General features: G+C 40.3%; 1 protein-coding gene across 3 annotated transcripts in view; it reads right to left on the bottom strand.

The window, feature by feature from the left end:
* UBA6 (ubiquitin like modifier activating enzyme 6) overlaps positions 1-19,277 on the bottom strand; it is a 28,158-nt gene extending 8,881 nt beyond the window's left edge. Inside the window, exons 1-24 of one of the 3 annotated variants that reach the window (XR_004496919.1) lie at positions 19,171-19,277; positions 18,761-18,883; positions 16,489-16,551; positions 15,502-15,596; positions 14,643-14,671; positions 13,758-13,852; positions 13,155-13,266; positions 11,979-12,059; positions 11,298-11,420; positions 9,423-9,546; positions 8,063-8,166; positions 7,572-7,634; positions 7,029-7,105; positions 6,319-6,385; positions 5,764-5,907; positions 5,030-5,097; positions 4,686-4,764; positions 4,415-4,495; positions 3,969-4,046; positions 2,531-2,712; positions 2,069-2,174; positions 1,252-1,341; positions 1,062-1,142; positions 370-498 (exon numbers count right to left, since the gene is read on the bottom strand). Coding sequence is in view for 2 of the 3 variants with exons in the window: in XM_015625434.3 (XP_015480920.1) it covers positions 370-498; positions 1,062-1,142; positions 1,252-1,341; positions 2,069-2,174; positions 2,531-2,712; positions 3,969-4,046; positions 4,415-4,495; positions 4,686-4,764; positions 5,030-5,097; positions 5,764-5,907; positions 6,319-6,385; positions 7,029-7,105; positions 7,572-7,634; positions 8,063-8,166; positions 9,423-9,546; positions 11,298-11,420; positions 11,979-12,059; positions 13,155-13,266; positions 13,758-13,852; positions 14,643-14,671; positions 15,502-15,596; positions 16,489-16,529 (2,049 nt within the window). In the remaining variant the exon portion in view is untranslated. The remainder of the gene's footprint in view (positions 1-369; positions 499-1,061; positions 1,143-1,251; positions 1,342-2,068; positions 2,175-2,530; positions 2,713-3,968; positions 4,047-4,414; positions 4,496-4,685; positions 4,765-5,029; positions 5,098-5,763; positions 5,908-6,318; positions 6,386-7,028; positions 7,106-7,571; positions 7,635-8,062; positions 8,167-9,422; positions 9,547-11,297; positions 11,421-11,978; positions 12,060-13,154; positions 13,267-13,757; positions 13,853-14,642; positions 14,672-15,501; positions 15,597-16,488; positions 16,552-18,760; positions 18,884-19,170) is intronic. The other 2 variants (XM_015625434.3, XM_033513595.1) reach the window with 2 other exon arrangements.
* Positions 19,278-19,907: the final 630 nt, after the last annotated feature.

Genomic DNA, 19,907 nt, shown 5'->3' with positions numbered 1-19,907 from the left:
ATTTCAAAAAAATCTTTGAGAAAATCAGGGTTACAAAGGTGAGCTCAGTAACAGGATTTTAGTGTGGGAAACAAAACCCCAGTGCCTAAGAAAAGACATCTGATAATCCTGACACTTTGGAAAACTCTGGAAAAATGACAAGAAAACTGCATGGAGACTACTAAAAAGAGTACTAAGAGTGAGTCAATAAACCAGACCTAGAAGTGCTACAATAGAAAGGGATGCAGCACTTTTAGGTTTCAAATATAGTTTATTATTTATGAAGAGATGGAAGTGAGTGCAAATACTTGGCCATCTCGTTACTAGGGCCACCAAGTTTTCTAAAATCCTCATCAGTCTAGTGCTACCTCATCTATTGGTCTTACCTACCTTATGGCTAAAATACTTTTCAAATTTCACTCTTGCTAGTTCTACACATTGAGTCCAACTTCGGGGTCTTCTACTGAGAGTTTTAATAACATGAAAACAGCCTTCTAAACTCTCTCCTGATTTTATTCTCTAGATAAAGAAACATGAAAATGTTAATACAGACAAGATTCCTTCTAATCCAGTCAAACAGTAAATATGTTTTTAGTAATCCATAGCAAAAGAAAACAGAGGTTCACTTCAGGAAATATTATCCTTTATATGCTCCTCTCCACTGGGGTTTTTCCCCCATTTACTTTCACACCAGCCCTTTGGACCACAGGTCATTACAGACTGACAATAAAAAGATAGTAAACAATTTAAATCTAATTTATTACTACTTGAACTCACTTCAAACTCAGTCTTACTTTCATTTTCCCTGGCTAGTTAAGCATCAGTGTGACACACAATAACAGTGTCTCAGACTTTCTAGTATTTCTTTATCATGTACACAGTTCATGAACTGGAGAAGATTTTAATTATGAAACACACCAGAAAGAGCATTCATATGATCAGCTAATGACTTGGCCAAGTAAGTCTTTGGGTTTTCTGAAAAAAGTCAGAAACTAACCCTAATCTCACTGGCCCTAAATAGAAACAAAATCCATAAAGCAGTAGTTTAAACCCTCTATATTACCCTGGCAACATTCCCTTACCTGTAAAACTTCTTCTGCCGACAGATAGGTTTGCCAGAACTTGTTAAACAATGAAGGCTTGTGAGAAAATGAACTTTCAAACTGTAAAATAAGATCAACAAATGTGACATTATGCAAGAAGTATATCAGATGCCCACCCTTCCAAACACACATGGAGTTGTGCTGAATGCCAGAAAAGTTAATCCATTACCTTATCTCTTGCCCACTGTATCGTATGCTCAATAGCGGCTGGGAAAGACTTCAAGGTGCAAAAAGGTATTTCTTCCTCTGGTGGATCCCGCTGTAATTAAGGAGGGTTGCATGTCAATGCAGGCTTATTCAGGTTAATTGCTAATAATAGCACCAAGAACTTGTAAGCTAAATAAGTTAAAACTCTGCTCTTATAAAATACAAAGTGGCTTTTTATGCTTAAAAAACTGTTTCATGAACACTAGCTAGCATTGTCAATTCTTTATGAGAAACAGTCTAAACTCAGCACTGGAAAGCAAAACTGAACTGTGAAATATAAACAACAGGTGAAATTGCCAGCCAGCTTTTCCAAGATGTGCAGCTGGCATTCATGTATGCTTTCAACACGAAACATGCCCTGTCACTCAAGGCCAGAATGACTTGTTTATGGATCCTAACAAGAAAACTGGGATGCTTAAAATCCTGTCTCTGTGTCCACATGACACTATTTCATGGTGTTCTCAACCAGGGAATTTCTCCACAAGAACCTTAAACAGAGGGATACTGCAAGTATTGTCTATCAGCAATAGAGTCTGAAGGTTCATTTTCCCCTTTCCCATTCAAACAGAACTGTTATGTATCCTTGTAAAGAACTACTCAAATTTTATTTCCTGTAAGTTTTTCCTTCAGAAACAAAGAAAGTAATTATTTCCTAGCAGTACTGTTCTTCAGCAGCTCAAATAGGCCACTTATTTAGAAAGACACATAAAAATGACCAAAGAATCAGAGGGCATCATGGGACAAGCAAAGAAGATGAGCAATGGTCTTGAAAGACTTACATGACTATTGTAGGACTCTGTCAGATGGGGCACAATAACTTCTGTGTGTCCTTTTGTTCCCATAGTTCCAGAGTCTATAAGAGGACGCAGGTTTGCTACACAACGACTGACATGGAAAAACACAGACTATCAGAGTACAGAACAACCTCTACATTCTTGTCTTGCAAACGTTACTGGAGTACAACCAGAGTTGTCTCTAGGCACTTGCAGAAGAGTGGAAAGGTTACACCAAACTCAGGAAAAAAAAAGATTAAATAAGAACTATTCAGGTTACATCAGGATACCATACACCTCAGCATGTGTGGATTATAAGCATTAGAAATTATATGTAAATGTCAATATTTCTACTTTCAAATTTAAATACATATTTTTATGCTTAAATAATTCAACCTTAAAACTGCCAGAGTATTCTCACCCTCATCAGAAGTTAACAGTTGCCCTTGCTTCCCTTCCACCCCCTACCTATCAATGTATCTCCTAGCTTCAACGTTGTCCAAAGCCGTCACAATCACATCTTGCTTGGTGTAGAATTCATCACTGTAAGTGTTCTCAGTGGCTGGACAAACTTTATTAATATCTGAATCAATCTTTATGTAAGGATTGATGTTCATAGTTGCTTCTGCTGCAGTGTAGCTCTTGGGTTTCTGAAAGCATAAATGCAGAGATCAGCAATATGCAGATAAAGAACATCAGGGACACAAATATCAACTTCATTTACTGATCAGACAAAATTCACTGACAGAAATGTTAGCATGCAAAACATACAATAAATGACATTTTTAAATCATATACCTCCCTCACTGATAAACATCTTATTAATTTCATTTTATTTTTTGCTTTACTTATTGTTTCAGAGACCATGCTGTGGAAGTGCTTAAATGGTTTATCAAGTAACTGAAACTGATGCCATGTGCTGCCTCATAAGAATTTCTTCAAAAGAACGGAGAGTGCATGACTGTCTGAGGATAAACCCATTAGTAACTCTGACTATGTCTATGCAGCACAGACATCAAGCACCTGTGAATAACCACATTACTGCAAGGTAATCCACACAAAATCAATGTCAGAAGCTCAACTGAAATAGAGTTCTTGACCTACCCAACACTTCTAGCCATATCACAATTATCTAGGGATCACCACTCAAGCCTGTGGCTTCTAAAAGCTTGCAGGGTTCACTTTCCATATACCTATTCATACAAAGTGCAATCTGTTCCCAGATCTGTTACACATAAACAGGATGCAGAAAATTCAATGTTGGGTTTTGGGCAGGGGAAACCTTCTTCCACAGTGCTGCCAAGATCTAAGCCACCTTTTTTATTTTGTGCTGTGTTTGTAAGTACAGGAATGTTGTCTCTGCTTCTAAGGCATTAACAGCCTCTGTATTATGCATTTATTGAATGTACATGTTGGACTTTTTCAAAACTATTTATCAGCTTAGTGAAAACTGAATTAGGTCACAAGACACCAACTTTGGTCAAGTTCCAGCAGCAGCAGCACTACTGAGCTCCATCAAGAACATTTCTGCCAGCACTGTCTATTTTCTGTTGTTTTATTTTCCCCAAATTTCAATGGCATAGTAGGCAATTTCTGACATAGTAACCTACAGCAGGCTCTTACACAATACAGTACTCATCCAACTATCAAATTCGAGAGATTTCTATTAGTCAAAAAAAAACACTACAAATTAAGATTAGACAATCCAATTTTACTCAACTGGTACTAATGATGAGTTGGATGCTATTGGAGTTCTAAGCACTGTTGAAAAAAGACCCTAGATTTAATTACAGCCTTTAAGTCTCTTCTGGACAGAAGTACAGACACTCACAAGTTCAGGTCTCTGTGGGAACACAGGACAGGGAAACACAATAGTCCAGAAAATTTACTGAATAAGAAAGCCTACCTGTATGTGGTGAGGTCGAAAAAGAAACTGCCTGTTCAGGTTGGATTTCTCTATCAAATCTGGATCTGTAATTGTAACCTAAGTCAGAAGGGGCAAAAGAAACAGCTGAAGTTACAATTTAAGTGTAACACTGAGCAATGATCTTGATGAAACTTCTATAAACACTTGCCAAAACAAAATACTGTTATATTGCCATCCACTGTGGCCAAAGCACTGCTTATACAGACTGACTAATTTTTTTTTAAAAAAATCAAAATACAGCAAGACTGCTCCACGTGTATTCTGCTTCTAACTGCACACCCTTCTACACCAAGGCCATGGTATCCTCTGTGCAGAGATCAACCTGAAATAAGACTTAGGCTTTTAACAGTTTTAGTAGTTTTAATTATTTAATTCTTCCCTGTCACATTACCTCTAATGAGAAGTAAGGTTAACAAGTGACTTACCAATCCTTTGTCTTGCCCAGTACCAACACCAAGAAGTGCAAAGTTTTTCAGCATTTCACAGCCTATCGCTCCACATCCAACCTAAAGAACATTAGATTTGTACAATCAGAAATGTAAGTGGAAACCACAAAGACAAGTCCCACTGCAGTTCTGGACCATTTATTCTGCAGTGGCACATATCAGAGCTGCCCTCATGTACTTTGAGGGCAGTGGGCATTAACTGTACCAACAAAGCATTTGCAAACAGTTTAGCAGTGTCAGTCATACTCACCAAGAAAACATTCAAATCATGGAGCTTCTGGCACAGAGAGTCTCCAATACAAGCCCTCAAGGCATCGTATCTATCTCCCCTATGCAGGCACAGAAGACAAAAACAGGAGACTTCAAGCTGCTATTTATCATGGTAGTACCATTGATGCCAAACTGCATTTGACATGAATTAAGAAAGTCAGTCTATAATTCCTGTTCATCCCATGCTGAAATAGGACACAGAGTCTTAACCCCAAACCTGTCCCTCCAGCAAAAAGCACTGAATTAACTTTAAAAGACTTCTGTGCTTGCTTGAGACTCAGATGTGAACAGTACATAAAACCAACAGCTTGTAGTTATATTTACCGTGGGAGAAACTCCTCAGAGCCCACCTTCTCTAGAGGTGTTACAATGTCTAGCACATCTATATATAGCTGTAAAAAGAATGAAAAAAAGAAAAAAATCCAATAAAAACCTGAGAAAAATATTCATGCTATTTTAATTTAAAAACTAACTACTTTGTATGAAACACAGAGTCTAGAAACTTAGAAACAAAAGTTTTTACTGTCAGTGGAAGACTACACAGCACCTACAGTTCACACCACAATTTCAGTGGAGACGAAAAAGCACTTGGACACAGAGCAGAAAAAACACTCACTCAAGCAGGTAAGCTGCAAGTTTTTGACTTCTAATGTCACTCCTCCATAGGTATCTCTGAAGACTGTGACATTTTTTAATCCAACTGTACTCTGACATTTATTTGGAGAGTCTGAAAGCCCTGCCCTTATGTACAGTAGCTTAAGCTGGTATCTGCACTGTATCACACCTTTGCATCCACACACTGACAAGCCAATGCTCTTTTTGCTAGTGTGGAAAAACAATGTGCTTTTGGAACCCCAAATACAAAAATTTTAACTACAACTGGCTGTACTTCCATTATACACATAAAAACACTACTTTCTCTAAATACAGTCTCAATTTTTTTATTTTATTTCCATGTTATAGAAGTTGTTAAGGTTAGTCTGATCATACAGCATTTACACACAGCCATCCATTCGTAAGATGTCAAAATAACCATCCAGAAACCAAGACAGCCTTACCCACTGCTGTAAAGGAGAAAATTTTCCTGTTACTGCTTTCAGGACTTCCTGGCTGGCAACACCACCCACCGCTGCAGCCAAAGGAGGTAGAAATCCCTGAGCAGTCCTAGACAGCCATTTCACCACATCTCCGTTCACCTGAGGCTGAAAAGTAAGACACAGGGACAGGTTTACCCCCTCAGTGAACAAGTCAGTGTTTGACAGTTTCACAGACTATTATTCTTCAGTGAAAGACAGATTATTTCACTCTGACTAGCAAAAAAAGTTTCCAGCCAAAACAGATCCACCATATACCCGGTATCTGTCACATGCATTTGTCTAAAAACTGGATTCACATCACCACAGGATCAGCCTTCATGTTAGGTAAACATTCAGTTGAACCCATGCTGAAATCCCATTCATTCTGTTTCCTCACCTGGCCTTCAGCCAGCCAGCTGATCCATCTAAAGATGGATTCAAAGGCCAGAACAAGGACCAACAACTAAAGCATGACCTTTAGGCAAGTAAATGAGCACATAAAAAAGAGACTCATAATGACAATAATCCCTTACTCACTTTGTTTTCCAGTGTTTCACTTATAGTCATGGCTATTTTCAGCATTTCCTCAGCATCTTGGAGGCATCTAGACACCAGGGTAGAAACAATAATGATGACTTAAACATGCCAGAGTTCTTCTAGAAACACAATCAATGGAAGAAAAAAAGCAATGGATACAGTAGGAAGTTTGGAATCTCGCATTATTCTTAACATTGAGCATTCAAGATGTACTCCTAAATGTTAGGGGTAGCTCAAGAAAGAAGTCTCAGTGGAAAAGCCCATGTGCAAGTACAGTCTTAATATTTACACATTTTAGGTAATTTTGTCTCATTTAACTCAAAATTACACACATCAAGAACTACAGCTGAATGAAAAACACTGAAAATTAAATCCAAATCATTAGGACTTTTTTTTTTTAATCCATGAACTACAAGATAATTCAGGATCACTGAAACAATTTTTCTGTATCAATCCACAATGTGAAAAAACCAAAACAGACAAGGCCTTCTCCAAAAGTATCTTCTGTCTACCTGGGCCCAGAAAGTTCCATTGCTATCTATATTGGGAAAGCCTCATTACACACATCAGGGTAACATTTTCCATCTTTCTATATGGGCTATCAGGTACCAGACAGGGAAGGTACCATGCTCCACTGTCAGCCAGTAACTATACAAAAAGAAGAGATCTGCCTGATTCAAGGCTTGACAAACACAGAACAGCTGCTTTACCCAATTTTCGGTCCACGACCAAAGTTCTCCTGGAAGTGGTTCAAGGCAAGCATGGCAACATGGATCTGCAAAGGTGCCTGTTAAGACAACACATCAGCTGATCAGTTACAAACTAGGCAGAAATGAAGTATACAAAAACAACTACCTGAACTCTCCTGTTACCATTTCATTTCTTGTCTCTTAAGTACAATGCTCAAAATAAGTTTCAAAATAAAATTAAAAAGTGAATTTGAAATATCTTTTATTAATATTTTTTTAAAGTATTGCTCAGTAATGCAACACCTTCACACACATTGAGCACCCACTTCAACTAAGTCCAACTGAAGAGCCCCCAAAAGAATTTAGAGCTGAAATTGGTAAGTGTGGTAGTCTTCTTTTAACTAGATATTATAATGCATTGCATTTTGCCAAACAGCAGTAACAAAGCCCAGCATTAAGGGCAAAAAGTAGAAATTATATTATTCTAAACATAAAGCTATAGATTATAATCCATGTATGTTTACTATTAGAGCATTTATGCCTAAATCCCCACATGCTAATTACCTCAGGCTTGCTAAAATCTGCAACAAGGCATAATGGATTTGTTATCTGCTTCTCCAGCCGTTCCTGGAAAAACAGAATTCATGACAACAACACACTACTTGAGAACACAACAGCCACTGCTACCTGACAAAACAATACTCTTCCTATAGATATTAAGAAATAAATACCCTTTCTGACAAGCACAGTCATTGCTCTCTTCGTTATTCATAACACAATAGATGCTAAAAGTAATTATGCAGTAATTACTGCAAGTTCTATCAAAAATGGCCAGAGAGACGCTTCACATCCTAGTGGGAAGACTCATCTTTAAACAGGTGTGACTTTTGGGGCCATCCTGTGCAGAGCCAGGAGCTGGAGAACATGATCCTTGTGGGCCCCTTCCAAACAAAGGACATTCTATAATTGTAGAAAATATGTACATATGCTGAACTCTGCTTCCAGTGCTCAGAGATTATTGCTGGAGGACCCAGCTCTGTCAAGCACACACTTACAAAATAATACATCTTGGGCGTCTTCACTTGCACAGCTATACCTCCGTGCAGGTAAGGCTCCATCTCTGATGTATCACCAATGCTGAAGGAATAAGGTGACACCACTGAAAAAAGAAGAGAATAAACACTGACAGATAATTCAAAGTGTCATTGGATGCTACAGTTCTGTATACAATGAAGTGGGGGTTTGCCAGTGCTTTCTGCGCTGCAATTTTGCAGCAGGCAACCTTGTTTTGAAAGCATAAGCACAGCTGATCCTCCTAACAGGATTAACCCAGAAACTGGCAGAGGTTTTCTGGTTATAAAGTAATACAAAGTATTGCTTTCACATGATCTGTTATGAAATGAGCTTTAAGTGGCAGCAGATTTAACAAGAATTCTGATGACCACAGCTCTGTAACAAAAATGAAATCATGTTTAATTTTCTTTAGACTGTGCACAGCAGTGACCAGTATTAACTGCTCTGAGTAGGATTTTAGCCCTGACATGAGAACTACAGGCAAGCAAAAAAGGCAGCCTGGAGCATTTTGTCACATCTTCCCCCTCATACACGGGAAGCATCATTCAGTCAAGGCAAAAAGACAGAAAAATTGTTAATTCATGGGAAACTTAAACCAAAAGCTAAGCCATGAATAGGAGGAAGGAACAGACTGCAGCATCAGTTCTAGCAAAATGCAAGGGCACAAAGGAAACAGATTCAAGCACATGTTTCAAGGGTGCTGTTTTTTGTCTCAGACCACAAACCAGTTTAAAAAAAAAACAAAACCCACCCACATGCTCTCTCCTCTGCTCTAAACAAACAGACATTCAGATCTGGGAATTAGAAAATTCCCCAGCATCCAAAAGGAACCAAGTAGACTCCCTTGAGACATGCATGAAGTAGAACAATGCAGGGTAGATGTAAATCATGAAAAAAATTTCAAAAGCATTCTTAGAACATTGTCAATGCATCCCTGTACACTTGTCACCCAAAAAAGCTACAAGGCAAACAGTGACACACCGAGTGGCATCCAAAACCCATGACAGAAGCACAGGCATTATGGAACCCTCCAAGTACCAAACCAGTTTCATCAGCAGATGAACAATGGTCAGCTCAGAACCTGCCAACTACATTCCACATTTTAAGCTGAGGAATTCCACTGGCTCCTTAAGCAGCAAGACAAGTTCAGGTAGACTTTACTAAATGGAAATGCCATCAAAACAACACCAGGAAGACCTTTGTACCAAAAAGCAATTTTTTTGTGCAAGCTCACTGAAGGCCTGCACAACCCATCACTCCTCTCACTATGGTAATTAACACTGCAGTGGCTAAATCAGGCCAGAGAATAAGTACCTTGCAAATGAGTCAGCAGCAGTTTACCTGTTATTTGGTGTGTGGATCCATTCAAGCACGACATTCCATTAACTTCTCGAAAGGTTAAGAACTGTCCTGTTTCAAGCCTGTGTGGATGATTTTCAAGGCAAGTGACAATACCAGGATTTGACTGAAATAAAAAATGGCAGTCAGCAAGGAGGAAAGCGTCCTGTGCAAAAGGATCACGTTGTATTGCAGGTACATAGCTTTTTGTCTACTGAAACTGCAGGCTCTAATACTTTTAGCATCTCATTTCTGTCACAGTAAGAGTTACCTATGACAACTTTTTCAGTCCTATGATTTTCAATTTAACTGTATTTCTACAACACAAACTTTTATTTTCACTGTTTCCAGTTCTCGGTATGTTGGCAAACTACATTTGCTAGTTCTCAGCAGTCAAATCCATTGTTATGTTCTGAAATAGTAGATTTATCTCCTTTTTCTATAGTCCCTATATGCAAAGAAATTTTCAGACGCATTAAAAAATAAAGTCTTGTGAATGGTCCTTATTACTCTATGCTTCCTTTCTAAACTCATTCTTGAAAGCTTGGAAACTTAAAAAGCCAGACAGCACACAGGAGAGACACAGCTTCAGCAGGTCACAGGCAAGTTTACACTTGTAGGAATTCCAAACACCTCATCCTGTTACAGATGTGAAGCCAACCTGCCATCCACATAGAGACCTCACTGCAGTCTGAACACAGCTCATCAAGACCTTGTGCTATACCTCAGGCTGTAATCTGGTGCATTTGCAAGCAAGCCTGGCTTGCAAAGTCTCCTCTTATCCCTTTCTGAGTCCCCAGTATAAGAAAGATTTCATTTAAGTAGCATAGAATTTAATTACAGTCAACCACATTCTCTGTGGGCAATGAACAACAAAGGGCTTGACTGGAGAAAATTCTGCTCTGATTTAGGGACACAGTGCCACCTTGACCCTGTCTACAGGACAAGAACAACCACTTGATGGCACTGAGTTTTAATTCTCATCAGTTTTACACTTCAGAGTGGAAGAAGATACAACTAAAGTATCAGATTATTAAACACAGGACATATATACAAATATATATTCATTCCTTGACTTGGCAGGTAATCAGCACAATCCACGAAACTCAGCTATGTGCTCCTTATGTAATTAATGAGAACAACCACCAAGTCATCCATTCCCTTTTAAAGGCACCGAGGACAAGGCTACCCAAATCATCAAATCGTAAGCTTTAATCCAGACCAAACCCAACTTGCTGTACATAACCCCTCCTAGATCAGTTATTATTATATCTAGACTAGAAATATGACAAAAGTGTTGCTGCTGGATGAGTGAGCTTACTGTCTGGACTTCCAGAACTGAAAAAAGAACCCAAAGTAATTTCCCTTTATAAAATGATACAAGATTAAATGGACAGCCTAACATTCTGCACTGGAAGTACTAGCAATAATATCCCCTTCTCATTGCCTCTGCTTTGGTAGGTTAAAACAAACCTTTAAATTTCTTTACAAAATATTTTCCCAATCCCCTTGATTATTCCAGTAGCCCACCTGTAAGTGCTGCAGTTTCTTATAAAAAGGGCTCTTTTCACAACTATTTTCACATTTCCTTAGAACTTACCCTATTCCAACACCAAAGTTACATACTCTTCTTTCTACATCTCCTCATTTATTTCTCTGCCCAATTAAAAGAAATCAGTATTGTGTGCTAAATAGTAAATAACAACCAGGAGGCAACGGTAAGAACAAAGTAACTAAAGTAACTGCTTCTCCCATAGGCCAGTTGTAAATTGCTTAGTGGGCTGCTCAAATGAAGCACCCTGACACTCTCCTTTTTAAAGAGCCAATAATGAGTCCTTTTAAAACAGTTAAAGCAACACAATGACTTTCATCCCTTACTTGTGTTATATTTGAAATGAAGATCTCCTTTGGCTCCTCTCCTGTTGTATCCAGCACTTCAAATTCATCACCAAAGTCACAAAACAAACGTGAACATACTCCATACACATCTGCACTGATGAACTACAAGAGAAAGTAAAAACCATGAGTATCCCTAGAACAGCAGAAGCCAAAGAACAGGATACCTCACACTGGACCTTGTTGAAGGCTGGCAGGTTTAATTCTAGAGTGGAAATCTGTAGTGTACTCAGGCCACTGACTACACAGCACGCCACTGACAACAGACCTTGAGCCCACAGGAGCATTTCTGAGCCCATTCACAACACAGAAGTAACATCACTACATAGTGAAATGCTGCCATTTCTACTTCTCTTACATTCAGCCCCAGCATGTCCTTCAGTCTCAGCACACTCTTCCAGAACCATTTTGAGTTGAGTGAAAACTATTTCTTTAACACAATTGCTTTTTAATTAAAGGACCAAACTATGTTTTACCTGTGCTGGTATCCAGATAATACTAGTTGCAGCACTGTATTCCCAAAACTTCTGCTGCTACATCAACATGCCATCTACATTGAATTATGTACCACATAACCAGAATTCTCCATTTTTGGAAAGAACACCCTGGAGGTTCAGAATGCCCACTGTACGAATTATTCATGTGTTGCATTTTTATTATTACCTTAATAGGTGGCTGCTGAGCATGACAGAAGTCATTAATCTTCTTCTGCAACAACAGACTTACTTCAGTCAATATGACACACTGTGAACAAGAACAGAAATACTTCTAAGACACTGAAAGCAATCAGTATCTTCAGGCTATGGGAAAACCTAGTACCTAGAGTAAGTTAGTTAGGTGTCCTGACTCCTATGCCTCCACACTTAAGAGAGAGCAGCCTTGAGGAGATTTTCTTATTAAAGCAGATTGGTTACCACCCCACAAGTTCTGGAAACAAAATGACTACAGCAGGAACAGCAAATTTTCAGGTCTTTGTTTGTTTGGTTGTTGTTTGTTTTTTTAAACTGCAGCTGTGAAACTCAAAACCCTATTAGAATATTTACCAAAACAGTTATGGATAGTCTCAGCAAAAATCTCAGCAGATTTTGAATTTTAGGATTAAAGCTAGCAAACACAAATAATACTCGTCAGTGCATGCTAAGAAGTCTGCACAGGCTTTCAGTATTTATGGTCATAAAATTGCAGACACAGAATTTCTACATGCGTTCCTTTAACGCCTAGGACAGTATTGGGTTCCAAGGCACATGCACTGCAACCCATTCAGATACACATGGCCTGCTGTAGCTGGGGCACTCAGGAACTTGGTGTGCTTACACGTAAGCCACACAGTAAAGGTTCCCCACTCAGACTGAGCCATGCACATAGGCAGGAGACAGCTGACTGAAGAACTGCAAGTGCCCTCACTCCACCACAGAGGCACTTACATTTCATTACATACATACATGAATGATCTAATTATATAGCCAGAGCTTCTACTGCCTGGAATGCAGCACACAGGATATATGTAGAACATCTGTGCTATGTAGCTGCAAAAAGAGGTCACAGTTTTACCTTCAAAGAAAAAAATTTGTACAGTGACCCCACTTAGTTATTTACTGTCATAGCAAATTCCATACTAAGTGTGCTAAGAAAGTGGTGGGAACACAAACCCAGTGTTTCAGTCTTGAAAAAACGAGCACAACACTTCATCAGTCCAAATACAAGACCTACTGTTTTCTTTACACCATCTCAAAATATACTTCTAAGTTCTTCATTCTGTTTACTTACATAAAGAATTCAAGTTGTATGCTCTGAGCCAAGTACACAAATACACATAAAACTGCTTTAAGAGTAACATACCTGGTAGTGCTTTAAGAAAGACAGATCTGTGGTTTCATCTAGTGGCACAGTTGATGCTGCTACATGGACGTACGGATTGAGTTCTGCAATACGAGGAAGTGTGGCCTCAGCCCTGAAAGAAAAGCAATTATCAGTTTTTAACATATCTACAAAATCATATTTTCAATACAGAATTTCATACTACACATGCCCTACAAGAGACCCTCACGATGTCTCCTGGCAACAACCAACAACTCATTTATTTGCACTTCAGTTCCTAGCAGGTTTGAGGAAAACTGCTGTGTCCAATATCCCACAGGACTCATGGATGGTCTGCTGTCATGGCTTTGTCCAGTCTTGTACAGGTGGCTGAGAAAGCCCAAGGAAGAAATGCATGCTGGCGCCCACTATTAAATTTGCTTTACAAGCAGTGACACCTGTGACTCAGAAGCTCAGTCCCAGTCTAGACTTCCTCTAATACCTACCTGGGCACAGTACTCACAGATAGAAAGGGTTTAACAAGTATTTCATATGTACTGACAGCTCCTGGACAACAAACTGCTATTTTTGATGCTGATGAGCCTGTCAAGCTCAGTCCTCTCTCACTGCAAAGACTCTACTAACCTGTTCCTTTGACTGGTAACATCATCTTCATGGATGAAGAAGTTGATCCCCAAATCCCATTTTGTGCAGTGCTTGGTGTCATGAACTGTAAGAGCCTAAGAAAGTTTGTCAAAAAACATTTGCTGGAAGAAATATACAAGGTCACAGCACCCGAAAGCATGGAATAAGGCCCACAAAAAATGTTGGAGGGCTAACACTGCAGAAGAGTTAGCTATAGCACATACTAGAACAAGCACTTCCAACTTCTTTCCCAACAAAACTCTTACTGTTTGAGAGAGCAAAGAACATCTGCAACATGCACTTCATTGAGCATTTTCCTCACAGTTTACAGTGGTAACATTTAAATATCAAGGATGAGTTTTGCCAGACTGTGATATAGGGGCAATTGTGATCTGAAAATAAATGGACTCATTTCATTTTTTTCTATTGCAAAGAAGAGTTTTAAAAGGCTTCTTGCTAAAAAAAATTAATCCCAGCAGCACAAAAGCAGCTGTTGGATTTAAACACCCAACCATTCTAATGTCTACACAAAAGGATTCTAATGGATGACAAAATAAGACAACATATTTTAAATAGTTTGGCTTTTGAGTTTGGACCACTCGATTTAGGAGGAGCCACTTTGTACAAAAGGATTCAGTATCTAATCAGCAGCTGGCTAAAATATTTTATGAGCTATTTCAGAGTGCAATGGACATTAACGTGAGATTCTGATTGTACCACTAGAACATACAGATTACTGAAAGCTTTCACCGCAAGGTTCTCAAATGTTTTGCAACCCTTCTACTGAAAAACAGATTCAGAAGCTTGAGATTAATTCACTTGTAGTGTTTTCCCTTTTTCTCATGCTTACCCAAGAATACCCAACAACAGAACTGTTTTACATACCTTTACCCCAGCCAGAATGATGTTTTTGGCTGAAAAAAAACAAAAGCAAAGCAAAAACAGAGAGGGATTATTGCAGGTTACTTGCAAATTTGTAACTGGATAATTATTCAGGTGGACAATAACAGTATTTCATTGTTAAGAACTTCACAGCTTAAGGGTTTTTTTCTCTTTTACATTTAAGCATTCTACAGCACCCCGAAAGCAAAATAACATAAGCAAAATTAGAAAGACTCTGCATTTGTCATTTGTCAGCTGTTCATCCCACAATTGTGATTACAGAGACAGTAATGACAATAAACTGCAAAACCCCATGACTCTGTTCTGGCATCTGGTGCAGAGAACCACTAGAGCCAACTGAAGGAATAACACCCCAGGCACGAACCAGCCAAAACAAGCCTTGCTCATGAGGAGTAAGGGAAATTGTTAAGGAGTCTCTTGTATCAGGGCAGTTATGCATTTTCACCAAATAGTTCTGTTCTCCTACACAGCCTCCCATTTCATACAAGGGAAGAATCTGGGCAATAGCTATTCCTATAATATGTTCACTGATGCTGGTGCCTAAAGGCGAAACCTGGATGACCTGCCCTAACTCTTCACCCAGGACACAAGATTTGGGTAAAGCAATCTGGCTCATGCAAGCACATTTTAAAGTAAAATTTGAAACGTTTTTAGTATAATGAGAACTTAAATTCAGAATCTTTCCTGCATCTGCAATGTTACTAATAGGCATGATACACACATAAATTCAGTCAGAGAGTTCAAACATGGTTATTATATTTAAATTCAAGGTTCACAAGTATTCTGGGACAGTACATTTACACACACTCGTGTCTTCTTAAACAAATGTTACCTAACTTACCAATCTCCACACCAAGGCCACCTATACCACTCAGGAACACATGAGACTGAGCCATCTTCTGCATCGCTGTGTCTCCAAGAACATACCTCTGGCGACTACAGCAAAGACAAATTCAGATCAAAACAAGATACAAACGAAGCCTAGAGCATATTAAAGCAAGTCAAGAATTCCCAGTCATTAAGAAACATTTTAAAAATTCAAATGCTTATCAATCAAACATAAGATTTGCACTCACAATGCATACAGCGAAATGCATTTAGTACAGACCTTGTCAGTGCCAGGTTTAGAGAAGATAAATAAATTTATAATTTTAAATCAGTGCAAAACTTCTCCAGGATAAACAAAGTTTTTTGGAATTAACTACTGAAGACACAAGCATGCAGAAGTAGCTCTTTGTTATCAGAAATCTTCAAAACAGACACATAACTTATGTAGTCAGATCCTGCAATCTGGAAGGGTTCTAACTTCCGACTGTATAATTAAACTTATACCATTCTAAGCATCACCTTTTCCACCAAGGAGAACAACTTACATGAGGCTACTGCCAAAAAGTAAAGTGACACAACACCAGAAGTATTGCACTGAATTAAAAAGAAGCCTTATTTGTTCTGCATACAAGCATTTTTAAAATTATTTTCTATTTTTCGATATACAAAGAAACTTTTCATCCCACCATGATTTTACAGGAATACCATCTGTTCCAGTAGAGACTTTCTGAACTATTACCATGCCAAGGGATCTCAAGACACTCCCAGGCAAGAAATTAAAACAAAACTAAACCAAAAGGAACTTTTTTTTTTTTTTTAATCTATAAAAAAACCCTCAAAATCCAACAACTTGAAGTCTGGAGGGTAACAGAGATATGGATGAGGAGGACCAAGAAGCACAGCAAAGGCTGAGGGATGAATTAAATTATAACATTACTGCATGTAAATATAAGTGTTCCTGAAAATTCAGGAGCTATGCTTAAAAATCAGACAATCTTACCTGTACAAAGCATCGTCAATTTCCATAGAGTCTGCTGCCATGATTCAATGTGATTTGTTTACACTAGAAGGGTTACAAAAATAAATGAGCTGGTTATGCCAGTTGCAATTTCATAGCTGGCACCCCCTTCTTGGCCCACTCAGTTCTTCATTAAAGGAATTGAAAAATAAAAAAGTGATGCTACACAGGAATCACTTTGAACATTAAGAAGCCTTTGGAACATCATATCACTTGGGTAAGGAAAACACACACCAGCCAGACGATAAGAACCCCCAAATCTTCAATAAATGTTTTCAAAATACAAATAGATATTAATTTCCCCACTGAGAAAATGCAACACTTACCTCTTATATTTGCCACAGTTAGATTTAGTGAAAGAGCAACTTAATTTTATATGAAGAGCTCCAAGCTGAACAACTTGCATCTACCTGATCAGTGTTTTTTTTTTGAAAAGAAGACAGATCACTGAATGGCTAGAAATAGGCATTTATGCTGCACTATTTCTATGTTACTTGAGAACCATTAAGAAACAAGTGTTTCAGCTAACTGAAGAAACCAACACCCAAAGATCTGAATTACTGCAACATTTAACTAAGACATGCAGTTAGACAGTTTGATAGGATTGGCAGAAAAGACATAATATATGCTATTAAGGCCTTTGGCTATTACCAAGGATGTTTTCATTGTTAAGTTGGTGATAACAAAGCACCAGGATCAGGAACAAGCTGCCCCTGGGCACCTTGTTTGTTATGCACACTGGGAACTGGTGCTTCCTGAACCTGGCAGGTGACTGCCACCAGCATGACCCCGTGTGTACTTTTGCAGTAGTGATAGGAACTGATGTTCTGGGTCACATATCTTATTTCAGCTTTCTACAAATTGCCTTGGAAACTACACATACCCAACAACCCTCTCTCCTAACACTGAAAAAAAAAGTAAGACATAGTAAGGACTTCTTTTTTTGAGAGCACAGATATACCCTAAAACACCTTTCTAGCCTGCCCAAAATCAAATTCCTACTCACTGTTCAGGTGACTTGGGCATATATTTTAAGACTTCTGAGGTATGGCCCCCTGCAGTCTGTCACAACATGGAGACTGCAACATTCTGACCCAAAATCCATCCTTTTGGTTTTCAGAATGTGCTGAAATAGCACAGCAAGGGACAGAGTTACATTGGACACAGGCCACAGATCTCATCTACAAAGCTCTTCCTCAGTGTGGATATTAACTCCTACACTTTAGCTAGCACTCAAGGCAGCTCCATTACAGTCCACACCACCAGCCACTTCAGTACAGCTCCCATGCTCTTGACATCACATGTTGAAGACAGGCAATGACCATTTCACTAGAGCCAGATCTCAAGCCAGAGCGCAACACACATCTTACAGTCACAGGCTTCAGTGCCTGCTTAATGAGGGCCTTCATTTCAGCCACTGCCTGAGACACAAGGCTGGAAGTCCCCCTCAAAGCAAGCCAGCATCATCTCATAACAGACCAGAGCTGTTCTGCTCCTCCATTATCATCCTCCACAAACAGCACTGGCATTCTGGGACTACACAAAGTAACAGCATTGTGGTACTAAGATGAGAAAGGTGATTCACCCCTGCATAATAATACTCAGCTTCCACCGCTGTGATTGCTGACAGCCATCCCAATCTCTATGCCCTCCCAAAACAGTCTTTTGTAAACAACTAGGATGTGATATCAACTGGCAAGAGAAACTCAGCCACCTGTTTTACACAGACTCACTTGACAGTGCCTCTTCCAATATACTTTTTAATTCCTCATTCTCCTCCTGCAGTCACAGTTACAGCACTGAGATGCTGCCAGTGCACTCACCAGGTAGAGCAAAATACCTCCTTCCACAAGGAGGATTTAATGACATTATGGTCAAGTGACTGTAGGACAAAATTGGTTAATGTATTTCCACATCCAAGTTATTTCTCATTTTTGTTCCACCGGTATTGAATCTGTTTCAAAGAAATACATGCACAAAAGTCATTCTAATATTATGTCCCAGCTCCTACCAGAGGCTCAACGTTTATACACTTGTCTGTTTCCTTTTAAAAGCCAACACTACCAGTTTCAATGGCAGCCTTGTATTTAACTGCTTAAGTAATGTGCTTCATTTTTTAAAGCCTCAGCTGTTTGCATGACATAACCCAGGGACAAACGGGGAAGGGACATGTTACCAAGAAGGACTAAGATGCTCTGAAGAGCAGCAGAGGGACAGGAGCTGTAGCGGTGTGCTGGTTTCACGGTGTTCTTACCTGCGAGTCAGGCTGAAGCAGTGTTAACTACTCGCTGTTCAGCACGCTGGGATGGCACAGAGGCCTGGACTCATACCACCTACCCGGAGCTTCCAGCGGCTGATCCCAGTCGATGCAGACTCCCTGTTCAGTCGGCGGGGAGAAAGAGAGAGAGGAGCCTCGAACCCAGTTCCTGCCCAGCCGGGCTAATGCGGGAACACCGACACCTCGGATCTGTAGCGGTGCCCCGACAGAGCCCACGGGCTGCCTCGGCAGCACCCCGACCCCAGCAGAGCCTGTGGGCTTCAGCCCCACTCGCCGCTCTCGGGGCGCTCCCGCGGCGCTGGGCACCGCCGCCCGCCCGCCCGCCCGGGCCACCCCGGGCTCGCCGTGCCCCGCCCGCCTCCGCGGCCGCCGCCCGCTCTCCTCACCCCGCGGCGGCCCTGGCGTAGCGATCCAGGCCCGAGCGCAGCCAGCGGCGGAGGGGGAAGAGGCAGGAAAGGGGTGGGAAGCGGTAGCGCCGGTGCCGCGGCGCTTCCCCGCCTGCGCCGACATGAGGGGCCGGGCCAGGCCGGTGCCGCCCTGAGGAGGCGGGTCCGCCTCGCTTCGGCAGCTGCGCAGCGACTGCCCGGCCGGGGCCGTGTAAGTCAGTGAAATCCCCGCCATGTTCTGCCCCAGAAGTAACACATGGTGCTGTTAAAAATAGTAAAACTAATAAATCCTCTTTCGGCTCAAGCATGAGCAGTTTCGACGATGGAGAGCGCTTCCGGGCCCTGCTCCTGCGTTATCTGCCTCTGTGTCTCGCAGGAGAGCACCAGCCGGATGTCTCCTACCTACCGACAGAACTTCATTCAAAGGGTCTAGGGAGCCAACTGCGAAATATTAGATAGTAGCCAAGGCCGTAGAGATTTGGCAGAGAGTTATCAAAACCGAAGTCCAGCCCATGCCGGGGTGGTATATAGGCTTGTGGAAACCTTTTCTTTTGTTTTGGTGGTGATAAAGCAGGACAGGCTGAGCCACGGCAGCCACTGCGCTATCTCCACCACCAACTCCACACCACCAATTATCTCTTCCTATCAATATTTTCTCACCCATTTCCCAAACTCTTGATTATGATCCCAGCACAGCCCACCTTCCCATCATACCCAGTTTAATCTCCCTTCGTCTT

Source organism: Parus major, chromosome 4 (genome assembly GCF_001522545.3).
Source record: "Parus major isolate Abel chromosome 4, Parus_major1.1, whole genome shotgun sequence".
Lineage (NCBI taxonomy): Eukaryota > Metazoa > Chordata > Aves > Passeriformes > Paridae > Parus > Parus major.
This window is presented reverse-complemented; position numbering and strand designations above follow the sequence as displayed.